At 41.5% G+C, this 17,010-nt stretch overlaps 1 protein-coding gene across 1 annotated transcript; it reads right to left on the bottom strand.

Moving 5' to 3' along the window:
* Positions 1–1,643: 1,643 nt before the first annotated feature.
* LOC121644695 (uncharacterized protein KIAA0895-like) lies at positions 1,644–14,362 on the bottom strand. Its single transcript, XM_041992841.1, has 7 exons — positions 14,167–14,362; positions 10,073–10,850; positions 9,847–9,990; positions 9,113–9,245; positions 6,507–6,812; positions 4,375–4,472; positions 1,644–4,290 (listed from the first exon to the last, which is right to left on the bottom strand). The coding sequence occupies exons 2-7, from the start codon at positions 10,802–10,804 to the stop codon at positions 4,129–4,131; spliced, it is 1,575 nt and encodes a 524-aa protein (XP_041848775.1). The 5' UTR covers positions 10,805–10,850; positions 14,167–14,362; the 3' UTR covers positions 1,644–4,128.
* Between the last annotated feature and the right edge of the window lie 2,648 nt (positions 14,363–17,010).

Raw genomic sequence — 17,010 nt, 5'->3', positions numbered from 1 at the left:
GTATCATTACTGTGGCCAGATCAATACGCTATGATTGCATTATTGTTGGTCAATTATTTTCTGAAAATGTTTTATATATATATATATATATATTTGTTTAACCCATAAGAGCCTGAAATGGCATTCTGAGACATTTTGCTTTAGTTTATGGTATAAACTTTGCTTAAAATCCTGTTGAATACAATCTGATACTCGTCTTCTGTCCCCTAGTAGGTACCCAGAAGCAGAAAAACATATTTTTAATATATCACATGGTAATAAAGGGTAGATACCCTCTCCCAAAACAAATGTTAATTTTTTTGTTACATTTTGTTAAAGGGCCAAATAAAGACCTCATATTTATAAAATTTGACTTTTCTTACCATTTTGTCATGGGTCAGGCCTTAACGGGTTAAATTAAAAATGCCAGCAGTAAACTGACAGGCAGCAGAACCTCTTATCATCTGGAAGGATGAAGAATAAAAATAGATATTGTATGGATAAAAAACATTTGAATGTAGAAACACAACAAAACTGAAAAATTATAGATGGTGTTTGCAACCGTGCTGGAAAAAAACAGCTTAAGCAAACTTGATTTACATCCCAAAGGAAAAAAAAACTAAATAAAATAAATGTGCTAAAATGCTGTCGTAGGCTCCAGCTTACCCGCAACCCAAAAATGGACTAAGCGGTTAAGGGAATGGATGGATGAATGTGATTGGCATAAGAAAACAAGGTTGCAGTGATGGAGTGTGTGTGATCTGGTGAATCACCAATCTGCACTGGACAAGATTATATTGGAACCTCAAATTTGTTGCAGGTCCAATAAAAATATATGAAAACCACATTTCTACAATCATTGATGATTTGCCTCTTCATCAGACCCCTGTACAGGCTGCTGTATGAGATGCGTGCAAATTAAACACAATTCAAGCCCCAATCAATTATATGGGACTGTAAGAAAACCACGAGAACACTGTCCACTGTAGAGCTTCTGCTCGTCTCCACTTCAAGCAAACCACACAATGTGTCGTATGACAGCAGAGACGCTGCTGGTTACAAAGACGTCTGTCTCATCACCGTCTCTGGGAACTAGCAGCCAGAATAAAAGATCATGTCTTTCTTTTGCTGTTTTGTGGTTCTGCTTGATTTTGCAGATTTTAAATATTTAATTTGTCTTACTTTGTTTTAGAACCTTAGTTTATTTAGTTTGAATAAAAAAAAAACTGTTCCAGGTGAATTTACTTTGACACAGTAACATGTTTTGATTCTGACTTCAGTAGTAATCTCTCACATGTCTCAGCTTTCTTTTGAGACCAAGATTATACATGCAGTCCTGGTAGTTGTGTAGATGTACTTTATTTATTTTGGACAGGAGGCAGAAAAAAATGGGCCTTGTGATGAAGAGGTTAGGAGCTAGGGAAATGTCCAGCAGATATGGCCAGTCATTATCTCTACAGTAAATGCACTTTTTATCCTTTAAAAGGAGGTTTGGTGATTCTGAGGTCATTTTTCTGGGTGACAACACATCTTACCACAGACCAAAAACATTCAAACTATTCATCAGGGAAGACATCATCTCAATGATGTGGCCAGCAAACAGTCCAGAGGTCAATCTGAGTCACAAAGATTTGGTGGAAAATGAGAAAATCATGAAACGGATGTGTGTGTATGTTTATTTTAATAAATAAACTGGAAATTCAACATGTTTTCCAGAACATAAAACACTTGTGCAACATTGGTGCGTTACAAATAGGTGCATTCGTTTAGGAGAATCTGGGCTGAGGTTCATGAGGCAGAAGACGAAACGTTCGAATTTTACGAATTATCCGCTGAAGTAGCTGAAATTGTAAACACAGCAGAATCAGTTTCAAATATGTGATTTTTTAAAATCTAACTATTTAAAACACATCACAGAAGTAGCGTTCACATTTTGATCAAGTGTTTAAGTTAAAAACTAGGACTGGTGGGTCTTCTGTGATGCAGATCAGCCCACATCCTGTTATTTTCTTCATTTTTGTCAGTTCTGCTCTGACAACTTGGCCCAAAATGAATGCCCTGATCGACATTTGCAGTTTTAGTGTCAAACACAGTAAAAAGCAGGCTACAAACACACAGCTAGCTAGCTACAGCACGGGAGCTCCACACCCATCCAACGCATGCCCACAACAACCTCCTTCCTCCAGTAGCTGACATGTGATGAGGAGCTACTAAAGACCAGCTGAGTTTGGCTGCTTCACAAAAAGCCCTAAAAAAGTGTTAAAGACGCCACTTTGGCACTTTTTCTGACGGAGGGCCAGAGTTCAGCATTTGGGAAGAGATTTTTCTCTCTAATACAAGACTGCTGCCTACAGCTAGCTTAGCTTAGCACAAAGACTGCAAACAGAGGGAACACATAGCCTCCCTAACTGAACTGTAAAAACAGTTAGCCAGTTTACATGATATTACTGTTAATATTCTTTTGTAACATATATTAAAGTAGCACTATTTAACTTTCTGACCTTAAGATGTGTGTTTCTGACTCGTTTTAATAGCACAATGACATTTATCATGTAGATTCCTGGAGCACATCTCTTTCTTCTGGGATGCTGCATCACTTTACAGCAGAGTTTTGCTTTACGCATCGTGTCAAACTGCTGAAAGGACATGCTTCTTCATTTTTCTTCTTTTTTTAAAATCACAGTGACTAACAGGTAGAACCATCAAATGTATAAATAAATACTCCCACCTACAGAGTATTTCAACTGGCTCTGCTGGGATCTTTTATTTATTTACTTACTGAGCAGGGTAACTAAGACGTCACAATCTTGATGAGCCACAGTCACATTTTAAATCAATTCATGATGCTCAAGAAACATGAAATAATTAAATAGTGAAATAATCATATACCTCTTTTTCTTATATGAACTTAATTTAAATTAAACACATAATTATGAACATTTATGGATTTTTTTACGTACTGACGATATTTAACCTAGTGTAATTATCTTTTTGATTAATTATAAAAGATTGTAAAAAAATATGATTAATGACACATTTAGGTAGTTATTGATAAATGTGTTTATTCTTATTCTGTGTTTATTTTCTAATTTTAATAAAATTAATTGCATTTGGTAAACTATTCAGTGGTGTATTAACATTGTGGCACTTTTCATCCTCCATAGCGAAGGCTCAAGAATCTAAAACGGGTTTTTTTGTTGTCCATTTTTTTTAAACAGCTGTTTTGAGTCAGGAGGCAAGTGCAGCCAGATTCTCGTTGCAGAGAAACAAATTCTTCCTCATGAAATCAGATGTAACTGTTTTACATAACATGTCAACACAAAGATGTTAGGACTTAATTTAAGTTTGCAAGGCAGCAGAGAAAATAAATAAAAATCCTAAATGCTGAACTGTTCCCTTCACGTTACAAAAGAAAGTTTGGTTGTTGTGCAGCGGTAGAGCTCGAGGACAGGTTATATCACAGTAGCGTATTCATACCGAAAGTCCATCAAGGACACCGTTAAGACAACATTCCTGAATAACTTCTTAATAACACTGATATCTAAAATACTCCCTGGGAAAATTCAAACACTTGGCTGAGTCCACTGGCACTTGACGTTTTAAAGATTCATGGCCTCACTAAGTGCCGTCCCTGGGTGTCTTTTTTAAAAATGCAAACAATCTAAGGCATAAAACAACATAGTCTAAAAAAAAATATATAAAGCTAATACCGGAGACATTCAGTTTGTTTTGTCTGAATAAAAAAACAAAACAAAAACAAAACAAGTGCATAAATAAAGCTTGTGATTATGAACGTTAAAATTTGATAATGTGTGAGTCTACATACATGATGTTAGTTACATAGTAGAGCGACAATACTGAGGTAACTTTATAAAGGGAGTAAAGGCGAAGGGGTGCAGCTGAACTGTACTTGGCTCTGTGAAAAGCGTCACAAACATGCATCGGACAGAAGTAAAAATGTAGATAGAGGCGCTAGTGTGCATGTCCCTTTTTTCATATTCAAGTTTTCTTACAAAACAAAACAAAAAAAGAACAATTTGCTCAAATAAAGCATGGATAATACTGATATCGTAAGCGATAATTGGGGCACCACATGAGTCTGTATCAGCTTCCTCCTCCTGGTCTGGTGGTCCGGGCAGGTCCGGATGCTCAGGAAAGCAGCTGCTCCAGTGTTGAATCGTCCAGCTCATTCACGGCCACGATGTGATCTAGATGCTGCAGGTACCGCTCCTGGTCTCGCATGAAGTGTGGGATTCTGGTTCGGGGGAGCGCTGCAAGATGTCGCAACCTCTCCACGTCTTCATAAGACACCTGCAGAGATGTAGGTAACAGTTTTTAGTAGCGTATGCAACTTTCTAGTAATTAAAGCTCTTATTTACAGGGATCACTGCTCACCTTTCCTAAAGAAGTCAGCATCTTGAAATCAATAGTCCTTCGATGCCGAAGAATCCGCAGAATCCCGTCCAGATACACCTGATCTTTGCTGAAGCAACCTGAGACAGAAACACACACCGTACAGGCTGGATAACAGCTGAATTGCTCACTTCTGCAAACACTAAATTCTCTAAAAAGGCGCGTTTGACTGAAAACGCCAGCGGAGAAAAGCCAGGATCTGATGACAGAAGCAGTGAGGTGTGACAAAAGCACATTTTGCCCTCGGTTTTGACTTTCAGGCTACACAAAGGCTGTTCCACCTGTTCTCATCATGTATCCTAGTGATCCGATCACAGTTCTAAGTATGTGTTAGCACCTGGCAGTGAACTGTGTCTCAACTACCCAACTGTGATCTGATCTCAGTTACTCACAGTCAGCTGAGCAAGCAACAAGACGGCAGGTTGACAGACATAATACAAGGAGTAAAGGAACATAAAATAAGTTATTAGTGATCCTGCAGAGCTCAGTATCAGCTTGCAGCTGTCGACTAAAGAAATAAATTGAAGCGTTTAAACTTTATGAAACTTTTGTTCTGAAATTATGTTACAAAATCACAAAAACCTGGAAAAAAAAACATTTGCTCATAATAAACAGCAGTTTATGCCTGTAAAACACTAACATACAGTCACCAGCCATTTGTTCAACTGCTTGTCAACAAAAATATCTAATCAGCCAATCACATGGAAGCAACTCAGTGCTCATAGTCATGTAGACATGGTGAAGACGACTTGCTGAAGTTCAAACTGAGCATCAGAATGAGGAAGAAAGGGGATTTAAGAGACTTTCAACGTGGCATGGTTGATGGTCTGAGTATTTACTGGGATTTTCACACACACCCATCTCTAGGGTTTACAGAGATGGTCTGAAGAAGAGAAAATATCCAGTGAGCAGCAGTTGTCTGGACTAGAATGTCTTGTTGATGTCAGAGGTCAGAGGAGAATGGGCAGACTGGTTGGAGATGATAGAAAGACAACAGGAAGTCCAATCAGCACTGGTTCCAATCAAAGCTACAATTCACACACAGACTCACCAACACTGGACAATAGAAGATGGAGAAACGTTGCTGGTCTGATAAGTCTCTATTTCAGCTCCACATTCAGGTGGCAGGATCAGAATTTGGTGGAAATGGTCTGTATGCTCTATACAGGCTTTGTGCTTTATACAGAGGGCATTGTACTCCCAGAGGGCAGAATGTAAGATGTTAAGGAGAGCTACAAGTACCTTGAAAACCACAGACAAGTGGCAACCATGAAGAAGCCACAAGGAAAGTTGCCACAGCCAAATATCTGCAACAAGTAAGGTAAGCCCTCAGAAGTCAGCTCAATGGCAAGAACAAGATCCGGGAAATTAACAGGTATGCCCTGCCAGTGATCGGATACCCTGCTGGGATAATTAGCTGTTCAGACCACAGATGTTAAAACACGGAAGCTGTTCAGCATGCATGGAGGGTTCCGCCCCAAATCCAGTGTCCAGAGGAAGTACAAAGAGGGAGGCTGAGGACTAGTGAGCATGAGGGCCACTATCCAAGATGAAACATTCAAGCTCCAAGAATACATCAGGAAGATGGCCACAAGTTTGGTTTGTAGATTAATAAAAGCACCACCATGATCATTAATGATAACTGCATAAAGGATGGCAATTTAAATACAACTTAAGTTTAAACTCTCACTTGTAAGAAAACAATGAAATTGGTCTGAAAAAAAGTTTAATGAAAACATTTTCTGTTTGTCACTGCAGCAGCAGTCAGAAAGGGGATGTGAAGACCACAGACCGTGTTAAACTGTCATGGCTGGGTGGTCACTATGAAGCAAATAACATCTGTTTTTCATTTTTACAACTGAATTCTTTTTTTCCCACAGTTAAATTTCACCATGTGTAACAAAGTGATAAGTCATGGTATAAAATGTTTTGAAATATTTCAGATGTACTATTATTTATAGTATAGATGTACTATATTCTGTCAACTGTTTCTTCTCTGATTGTATCTATCCACCGATCATTTCTTGAAAGTGAACAAAAACCAGTTTCAGTGTATTTATGTTTGCTGTGTTTTCTATGTTTGTGTGTGTGTGTGTGTGTGTGTGTGTGTGTACCAGGCTGCGAGGTGTCCGTCTGTCCCCTCTTGGCACGTAGGCAGTACTCCCAGCGGACATCCGGGTCCTGGACGAAGCGTGCGATGTGACTGAAGAGCTGGCTGAAGCTCATGCTGGTGGCGTGGTACACTGTGTAGTACAGCAAAGCCGCACGCCACAGGTAGGGCTGTTTCCGTAGCAACACACTGTGAAGGCTGGCCAGGCCTTCCTCGGTGGGATTGGCCGGTTTTAGACCAAACTGCTTCCTGCCTTCTGTGGTAGCCCACGGCTGCAGGTTGTTATTTACACCTCGTAGATAATGTGTTCCTGAGGAAAGGCGGTACAACTGGATGTCATTCACAATGACTGATCGCTCCACAGTGCAGAGACGCTGATCAGTCCTGCTCAGCTGCTACATGCAAAATTATTCATAATAAAAAAAGAAAATTTTTCTATTAAAAGTAGTCCCTTAGTGCATTTTTTTCTATTCAATTTTCAGATTCTGTTTGCATCCTAAATACTATCAAACCTCTGCTGCGCTGCAGATGCAGCACCACACATGAATAAAACCAAACAGTTTCAGCAGGAAACATGGTACCAGAGCGAATGAGAAAATGTGTTTTTCTGAAATTCAGCCGGAGCAACACAAGGAGCCAGAGTCTACATGTGACCGGCAGCATGACTGCTGACCTTGTGGGGCTTTGGTGAATGTTTGGCTTCATCCAAGTAACCTGGTGCCGTCAGATGACTCGTTTCTATTAATCTATTATTGAAATGTTTTCATATTCATTCTTTATTTGCTGGGCACTGCCATGGCTGGAAGTCATGCAGAATGAAATCTGGCATCATAACTACCGACTTCAGGAGAAGACGTCACCTTGATGGTAGCATATATCCACAATTCCAACATTCACACAGTCCTCCATGGACACTGATTTCCTCCATACCCTCACAGCTTTCTCTGAAATAGCCTGGATGCTCCCTCATATCTTTGACACTTATGTCAAATGCCAGTTTTTCTGTCCATTCTGTCCATCTGAAATGAGCTTTGTGCACAGAGTTGATATATGGCTTTTTACTTGTGTGATTTAGTTTCATGTCCCTGGGTGTAGTGGTGGACTATGTTGTGTGAAAATGTGTTTAAAAGGTCCTCTTGGGCCAATATGGCTCAGTGGGCACAAACATCTAACAGTGGCTTCTGTGCTTGAGTTTTCCACTGAGATTTCTCCAGACTGCCTGAAATTTTTCACAATATGCTCTGTAGATGCTAAAAGACCAAAGTTATTTACTATTTGTCTTTGAGAACTAAAAGTGGTGGATGCTGCTTTAATAAGATAAGATAAGACAAGAAAAGACAAGACAAGACAAGACAAGACTTGGGGAAATTTTGGTGCTACGGCAGCAAAGGTGCAAAAACAGCATTATAGAAGTAAGAACAAAAAAAGCTGTACAGAACAAAAACTGTTTAAAAAGTCTATATAAGAACTATATAGAGGTCTATATAAAAAACATATATACAAAAAGAATTTACATTATTGCACGTCTGTGTGTGTTATTAGTTTTCTGCTGTGGCTGTGTGGCTACTGGCAGCAGTGCAGATTGTAGAGTCTGACAGCAGCAGGAAGGAAGGACCTACAGTATCTCTCCTTCACACACTGCAGGTGAAGCAGTCTGTCCCTGAAGGAGCTGCTCAGTGTTGTTAAAAAGTCCTACATGGTGAGGGACGTTTTCTCCATCAGAGACGAAAGCTTAGCCATCATTCTCCTCTCCGTCACTACATCCACCAGATCGAGGGGGCATCCCGGGACAGAGCTGGCCTTCTTAACCAGTTTGTTTAGTGTCTTCCTGTCAGCAGCCGAGATGCTGCTGTCCCAGAAGACCACATAATAGATGGCTGAGGCCACCACAGAGTCAAAAAAGGATCTCAGCAGTGTCCCCTGCACTCCAAAAGACCTGAGTCTCCTTAGGAGATACAGCCCACTCTGTCCTTTCTTGTACAGGGCGTTAGTGTTGTCTGTCCAGTCCAATTTGTTGTCCATTCCCTGGATGTTCACCGGTAATGGAGGAGAGTATTTACACCTGCAAAAATCTGCCACCAGCTCTTTGGTTTTCCCTGCATTGATCTGAAGGCAGTTCTGCTGACACCAGCCCACAAAGCCATGGATCACAAAGCCCAATTATACCCAATAATGGCACCCTCACCAGTTAATCTGTTACTGCATATTCTGTAAACTTGACCTTTTAAACCTCTCGCCTGCCCTCTTCAGTGTTACTGAATCAAATTTTACACTTTTTTTTTTTACATTGAAGTACACTGAAGTTTGTTAGTGAAGAGATAAAAATAATTTGCACAACAATGCATGTCTGCAGTGTTTATGCATGTCTGTTCTGCTAGGAAAACATGCATCCAGACATTCAAATGGATGCCACTTTGGCATAGGCCACCTACTTAAACATATCTGAAGACCAGAATGGGAGGCATATCGCAAACATGGCACCCCGGTATTTCAATTAGGAGATTAACATGAATGTAAATAAAAATAAAATAATTCTGGGAGAAGACAATCTGTGTATTTCGTATTTTTTATTATAGCTACAGGTATTTTAAAGAAGTCAAAGATTCCTACCAATCTCATGCCTTAGCATCCCCTCCAGCCAGTGTTGCCGAGCCCCGGCCAGGTTGATGGTCAGAGTGGGCCGACAGTTCTCCACCACCATCACCGCCTGAGACAGCAGCTCATCAGACAGACGCACCACGACCTGAAGACACAAACACATCGTCATCTGAAGCTCTTAGCCAGCGTCTACATCCGTCCTCTGGTCAGAAAACAAATATTCACAGGAGATAATAAAACACACATCAGGAAACAACAGTCATGCCAAACAGAAGACACCATCATTCAGCTCCAGGAAAGTCAACAATCTTTCAGATGGATGGTTTTGATCTTTGAGGTGGCACACATCACTGATTCCTTCCTGTTATTTACTAACCTGCATGCTGAGACGTCAGTGTGTGGTGCTGTGGGTTTGATCACAAGAACTACAGTTATGTTCATGTTTTCTTTATGTTGCTGATGTTGGTGTGATTAATGGCTTTGTTTTTTCCACAGCTTTTTTTATATGTGTTTCTGATGATTGTCAGGTTTTTCTTTTTCCTAAAGATGTTAAGGTATTTTTTTTGTATGGTTGTATGTTGTTCTGCTAAAACTGAACAGCTGATGTTGTTATCTTACATCTGGTATATCCTTGTCCAAATAAACAAATTGCAAAATACAAAAATAATGCTTAAATTATCAGGAGAGGCCTTAGATACATAAAGTTCCTCTTGGAAAAGCAAATTTGTTCCCTTCACATCTCTCACCTCCCCCACGCAGCCCTCCTTCTGCAGGTATTTGCGTACAGCAGCCCAGACTTGACTCTTCGGCAGCACACTTCCACCCGTCGCCTCCTCAAAGTTTTCATAGGAGCCGAACCTCTTCAAGACACACTCCATAATCCCAACCGCCTACAGTTCAACACATACATCATCATCATCATCAGAATGTGAGCTCAGAGGCTGATGTGTGAGGTGTTTGATGCCGACCCACCTGCTCCAGGAAGAGGCCTGAGCCCTCCCTGTACTTCTCCAGCACGCTCCTCGGTTCAGGCTGCACATACTCGAATTGAGGCTCGTACTTGTAGTCGGACTGGAAGAAGGCCTGCTTCTCCTGCTCCAGGTTCAGAGGTCTGAGGGCGACGAGCAGACAGGGCCTGGAGGGGGTAGGGAGCGTCGAGCCCCCGACTCCTTTAGCTATGTGGGGCAGGGAGGTGGCGGGCCGCATTTGACCTCTGCCAGCTCGCAGCCCCACAGGGTAGTTGACGGAGCAGGTGCTCTCACTGCGCCGCATCCAGCTGCTTGCTCCGAGGCTGGGGCTGGTCAGGCTGCGAGTGGGGGGCGAGGGGGCTGCCGAGCCGCTGCGCCAAGGTGGCTGCAGGATCCTCCTGTCCACAGCTTGCTCCTGAGACCCTCGCAGGCGCTGAGGCGTCATCTCCAGACTGAGGGGGCGGCGGAGCGGTGGCCTGGGCGTAGAGCCACACGTGGCCAACGATGACGATGATTTCCTCTGCATCACCTGGCTGCCGCTCGCCGGGTTCGGGAGGCCGTTCTGGGAAGCCTTCTCCTTCTTAGTGATGCTGCTTCTTCTGGCCGAAGGTTTAGCCTTTGTGGAGGAGCTGCTGGCAGTTTTGGGTGGATCTGCTTGGATATCTGGCTCCACCATGTCCCCGACCCTTTCACCCTCAACCTGATCCATGAAGACTTCACTGGAGTCCAACACCATCACCACAACTGGTGCCCCTCAGGCTGCAGCTGGCCCTGACCTTGCCCTACAAACAGAACAAAGATGACTTTTGTCCTTACACAACATGTCTCGTCAGGAATAAATGTGTATTATTATGGCTGTCAGTAATAATTAATAAACACATCCACATTTATAAGTGAGGTTTGTCCCAGATGTAAGAATAATTTTACATATGGACACCAAACAGTCGACAAGACAATTAAAAACACTGATCCAGCTTGTGTGAATTATATGAAACTTGTTTATAAAGTGTGTACGAGTGTTTTTGCTTTTTCCATTTACATGAGTGAATGTGATTTGAATCCCAGTCTGAACCCTCTTAGGCAAGTTTTCTGTCATTTCTTTAAGCCAGGTGCATTAAATGTAGGCATGGGAGCCAAAACTGGCCCACAGGATTCAATTAGTAAATTAGTAAATGTCAAGATGACATTCAATGTACATATTACAACTTTAGTCAAAAAGCTTAAAGCAAAACTTGGCTTTTATTTTAGAAACAAATCTTGATTTACTTTTAGCGCTAAAAGGAAGCTTGTGGAAGCTACTTTTCTGTCTGTGATTGATTATGATGATATATTGTACTGGTATATTTTCATTTACAAAGCAATACTTGGCAAACTTCCGCTATACCTCTGTAACCTCCTCTGTTTGCTCTAATACCTATCAGTTATGCTCCTCAAAGTGGTTACTATTTAATGTTCCCAGAGTTGCAACAGAATTGGGAAAAACTGCATTCTCCTATTCAGCACCTTGGGGATGGAATAATCTACATAAAGAGCTTAAACTAGAAAAACGTATGTCCATAAATTAATTTAAAGCTTCCATTAAGAATGTGATGATGGAGACATGTGCTTGTTCTTTTTGACATGTTTTTATGGATATGTTGTCTTATTATGAAGATGTAAATTGTTATAATATGTATCCTGCATTTACTTTGTGGCTTGGCTGCTAACTTGGCCAGGTCTCTCTTGAAAAAGAGATTTTGAATCTCAATGGGACCTCCTGGTTAAATAAAGGTTGAAGATGAAGAAGAAGACATTAACTGCAGTTTTATAACAAAAGAAACTGTATAAACTGTATTTATCCGTGTGAGCATGCTTTTTTATCTGAAACATTGCAAGGCAGTGAGACAACTCGTTAGAAATGTTATATCCTTCTTAATAGATGTGACTTTAGTCAGTTCAGGTGATTAATACAAAGATGTGTAAATGTGCACGTATGTATATTTAGTAATTACTTCTTGCTCCTAAAAAGTTCCTTTGATCATAATGTGAAATACTGGATTTTTCCATTCCAGATACCTGTGAATAAATGCTTTGTGATTTCTAAGTTGTAATGCATGTGTAAATAATAAACTGAAGCAAAATACTAGTGAAAAGGTAATTAATTTTCTATATAACTTTTGGGTTTTTCATATGTTTTCTAAAAGGATTGTAAACATCTTGATAATATACTTGTAGTTTTTTTGCACTAAAACAAAAGAATAAATTAGTCATTTTCATTAAATATAGGTTATTATGTTGTTATTTTATTGTTCTGGCCCACTTGGCATCAAGTTGCACTGTATGTGGCCCTGAACTAAAGTGAGTTGGCCACTCTTGCTTTAAAGTAGCACAACAGAACTTTTGCAGTTTTCTCAGGAACGCCCCCCCCATCCACGACTCATCCAGCTTCCATCTCACATCCTGCCTGTACTGTGAGCTCTCTCCAGCCAGTAACAGATAGTTTTATCTTGACTCTTGTTTTATCTCTTGTTCAATTTCTCTCTTTCTTTTCCTCTCTTCCTCTGATAATGTCTTCTTGATATGCACATCATAGGTGTAATTGTGCCATCCTACTAGTCCGGAGCATGGCGTTTTATGGATGGAAAGTTACATAATCTGTCTTTAAATAGTCTTCAGGAACAGTTATCCAGACTTCTTGAAGGACTTCAGATGTTGGCTGTCTTTTGTTCTGTTTTCTGTCCAGATGATCCCACACTGCTTCAATAACGTTTGGGCTCTGGAGAGGATCCATCCCTCCATCAGACCTGTTGCAGCTGATCTTCAGTCCAGTTCTTGTGTCATGTGGAATACCTCAGCCTTCTCCCTGTTTCCCTTCCTTAAAAATGGCTTATTGAAAGCCACGTATACATGGAGACCATTTCTGAACTGAAGGTCCAGGTGCATCTCTAAGGTCCGGTGTCAGGTCTTTTCTGGATTTGTTCCTATTTCTGTCATGGTTTGTGGGTTTTGCTTCAATGTTATTTCTGTTCCTTAGTTTCTGTTATCCGTAAGTCTTCTGCTTTTTTGGTTTCTTGTCACACCCCTTGTGTGTTCTGTGCCCATGGCTTCCTGATTCAGCACACCTGGTTAAATTATCCCATTCACCTCACCTGTTCCTTGTTAGTTATCCTCAGTATATGTACCCCTTAGTTTCTGTTTCTCTTTGCCAGATCATTGTTTACCCCCTCTTCTTGTCTGCGTTGGTTACCAGTTCTCAGCATTAAAACCTGGATTACTGCACCCATGGCCACCTGCCTCTTCAGTCTGCTTTTGGGTCCACTTCTTTCGAACCCTACCACCATAATAATTTCTTTAGGATGTCACTTTCAGATTTTTTTTTTATACAGTTTCTTTAAATATTTTAATGCCACACAAGTTTTAGCTAAAAGCTTGTTGCTGCACAAATCCTATTTTTTGTCTGTCAAATTGTGTTTTTTGTATTTTTATAGATGCAACTATGTAAATGGAAATAAATGGTGTCTTAGTGATAAGCTGCTAGTTGGTACCTAAAGACTCCGTCTTAATTGGTTCTGGCCAAGATCACTTTAGTTAGGAGTGTTAAGTAACTTACTAAATGTTATCCTGTGAAAATCAGGTACAAGGACTGGACTGAAAAAGCAGCCAATGCTCAAAGGAAAACTTTGAAAGACCTTGAAAAGACCTGGATAACTAATGTTAAATGCCACTTTTAAATGTGATAAATCAAGACTTTTACACAGTACTGTATTCTTAAATTAGATTATACTTAAGAAAACGATGACCGCACGTGAGACTCGTCTCAGTGTGTATTTTTAGACAAAACATGAGCTGCTCCATCCATGATGTCTGGACAGCAAACAAAGCTCCACCAGGAGAAATCTCAACATTTACTTTGCATTAAAAAAACAACAGTTTATGTATATATTTAATTTGTTAAATTTATTTTCTGGGGATACAGCAAAACAAACAAACAAAAAAAAAGCACAAGAAAATTAGTTTCACAACGACATTAAAAAAAAGACTAAACAAATCACTTCAACACAAACGTTTCCTGTGAGCAGTCTTAAACTCCGCAAACCATGAAGTCAGATAAACACTCACCGAACGGACAGTCCCGGTATTTCTGCGGACGATTTGGAGCCGCTTCATTCGTTCATCTTCGCGGTAGCTCCACACGCCAACGCGGGGCTGTGTCCTCTGTTATCGGGGAACGGAGCTGATAATTAACGGATAACAGTTCAGGGAGGAGCGGGGCCTCAGGCGGCTGCTAGAGCCGGCCAGGAAGCGGCGGTTGTGTTGGCAGATATGACGCCAGGACGACGTGCGCCCCTGCGTGTCTACGTATAACAAATGGGCGGACGTACGGTGGCCCTCATGTGTCAGAAAACCTCATGAAAATCCGAAAAAGGATTTATATATATATATATATATATATATATATATATATATATATATATATATATATATATATATATATATATATATATATATATATATCAGCATACCTCCCAGCCACAAGATTCCCAGCAGAGAAACAGGAAATATAAGGAAGTCAGTGAGTGAGTACGCCTCCCCCTTGTGTTAGTTTGAAAAAAGGATGGCAGTTTGGGAATCTGTACTGACTTCAGGTGGCTCAATGCGAGAACATTTAAAGATACACATCCTCTGCCACTCCAGTCTGACTGCCTGGCTGCATTAGGGGGAAACACCTTTTCCAGCACAATGGATCTGACCTCAAGGTTTTACAGTATCCCGATGACAGAGGAAGACAAGAAATAAACTGCGTTTGCAACTCCGATGGGCTTGTATGAGTACAACAGAATGCCCCAAGGTTTATGCAACAGCCCCGCCTCATTCAGACAATAGATGCTATGCATATTTGGTGATCTGAACTTCAGCAGTCTGTTGTGTTACCTCGATGATTTACTTGTGTTTGCTTCAACTGAGCAAGAGGCCCTGGAGCAGCTGGAGGTGGTGTTCCAGCGACTGTCTATGCACAACCTCAAACTGAGCCCTAAAAAGTGTCACTTCACCAGATCTTCTGTCAGGTTTTTGGGTCACATCATAGATGGAAGTAGAGTAGCTTTGGACTCAGAAAAGATTGAGGTCATAAAAAGATGACAAAAACTGACTTGATGGAAAATGATCGCTGCACACCATCAGTGAAGAGAATCAAATCCTTCCTTGGCATGATATTTTACTACTAACATTTCATTCCAAGCTGTTCTTTCATAGCCAAGCCATTGTTTTCTCTCTCTGCTGGGCTAAAAAGGAGGGGAAGAGGCCAAAAAAACACTAGTTCTGGGTCATACAGGAATCTCAGACCTTCTGATTGGATGAATGTGATGCAGCCTTTTCTGCCCTGAAAGGAAAACTCTTAAATTGAGCTGTTCTCGCACATCCAGATTTCTCACTCTCAAATTCCCACATTCTGCCGTTCAACTACAGACACTCCATTCATAAAGGTGATTAGACAGAAAACTTGGGAAAAGCGAAAGGGGGAGGTGTGTGCGTTTATCAACAACGCGTGGTGTGAAGATATACGGACTGTTTATTAGCACTGTTTGCCTGATGTGGAGTTTTTACTGTCCCTTTTAACAAGGAAGTTTACATCTGTGTTTCTGTGCGGTTTACACCTCTCCACGAGCCAACTCTGAAGCAGCACTATCAATTCAGTTTAGTCACACACACCCATATTTATAAAAATTCACCTTTACATAGGAGTTAAGCTGTGAGTTATGTGTGAATCAGATGTCCCTAAGAAGCTATCATACGTTTTTAAAAAGGGAGACTTGTCTAGGCAGCTCCATGACATCATCAGCACTCTAGAGATCGTTCATCCCGACGCTGTTTTCATTGCTGCAGGCGACTTTAATCAGTGTAACCTACGGACTGTACTTCCCAAACACCATCAACACGTAGACATTCCCACCCGTGATAAGAACACTTTGGGTTATGTGTACACCAACATAAAGGGTGCATACAGGGCTGGACCCCGCCCCCACTTCAGACATGCGGACCACATCTCTTTGTTCCTGTACCCGACGTACAGACAAAGACTCAAATAATCAAATCCAGTCACCACACAGGTTAACCTCTGGACACCCGAGACTGAGGACACGCTGCAGGACTGTTATGGTACTACAGCTTGGGGGGTGTTTAAAGCTGCAGCCACTCTGAAGTACTCTTCTGTCAATGTACAGGACTATGCTGACTATGTGACTGGGTACATTAGCAATTGTGTGAATAACATCCTGCCCACCATACAAGTCTGAAAGTTCCCCAATCAGAAGCCCTGGATAAACAGTCAGGTATGTCATATGCTGTGATGTTGCTCCACTGCATTTAAACTTGGCTATGAGACTGAGTACAAAGCTACAAAGTACAGACTGAGGAAGGCCATCAGAACAACCAAGGGGCAGTACAAAGAGAAGACGGACGGCCTCTACTCAACGGCTGAGCCCGGGCACATGTGGCAGGTCTGCAGCACATCACAGACTACAGGAGCAGCTCCTGTACCATAAGTGCCACAGTCTGCCTGATGAACTCAACACATTTTACACCCGCTTTGAGCCTTCCACCCCCCACACAGAGAGGAGGCTCTGAGACACCTGGACAACAACATCCCCCTTCCCCTCACCATTCGTCGCACCAGCCCAGGTAAAACAAAGCTCTACTGTCACAGACCGCAAACGCCTGCAGAGAGTGGCGAAGACTGCGTCCCAGATCACCAGGACTCCGCTGCCATCTCTGCAGAGCATCTACCAGCACAGAGTCCATCATCAAAGACCCCACCCACTCCTAACATGGGAGAGGGGGTTGTTGCAAAAATAGGGGTCTGGTCCGGACCACTGTAATGAGTGGTCCCTGCCACCAGGGGGTACTAAATCAGTGGTCCAGACCACTGTAATGAGTGGTTCCCGCCACTAGGAGACATTTAAATCA

Source organism: Melanotaenia boesemani, chromosome 1 (assembly GCF_017639745.1).
Source record: "Melanotaenia boesemani isolate fMelBoe1 chromosome 1, fMelBoe1.pri, whole genome shotgun sequence".
In the NCBI taxonomy this organism is placed as follows: Eukaryota; Metazoa; Chordata; class Actinopteri; order Atheriniformes; family Melanotaeniidae; genus Melanotaenia; species Melanotaenia boesemani.
The sequence above is the reverse complement of the archived record's forward strand: the minus strand, read 5'-3'. Positions and strand labels throughout refer to the sequence as shown.

Bases quoted from the DNA above. Each gene is read 5' to 3' on its own strand.
- LOC121644695 (XM_041992841.1), bottom strand. From the start codon at position 10,804: ATGGTGTTGGACTCCAGTGAAGTCTTCATGGATCAGGTTGAGGGTGAA. The intron at 9,246-9,846 runs GTGAGAGATGTG...TTGTGTCTTCAG, and splicing joins AGGAGGGCTGCGTGGGGGAG to GTCGTGGTGCGTCTGTCTGA. The intron at 4,291-4,374 runs GTGAGCAGTGAT...ACATCTCTGCAG, and splicing joins TGCTGACTTCTTTAGGAAAG to GTGTCTTATGAAGACGTGGA.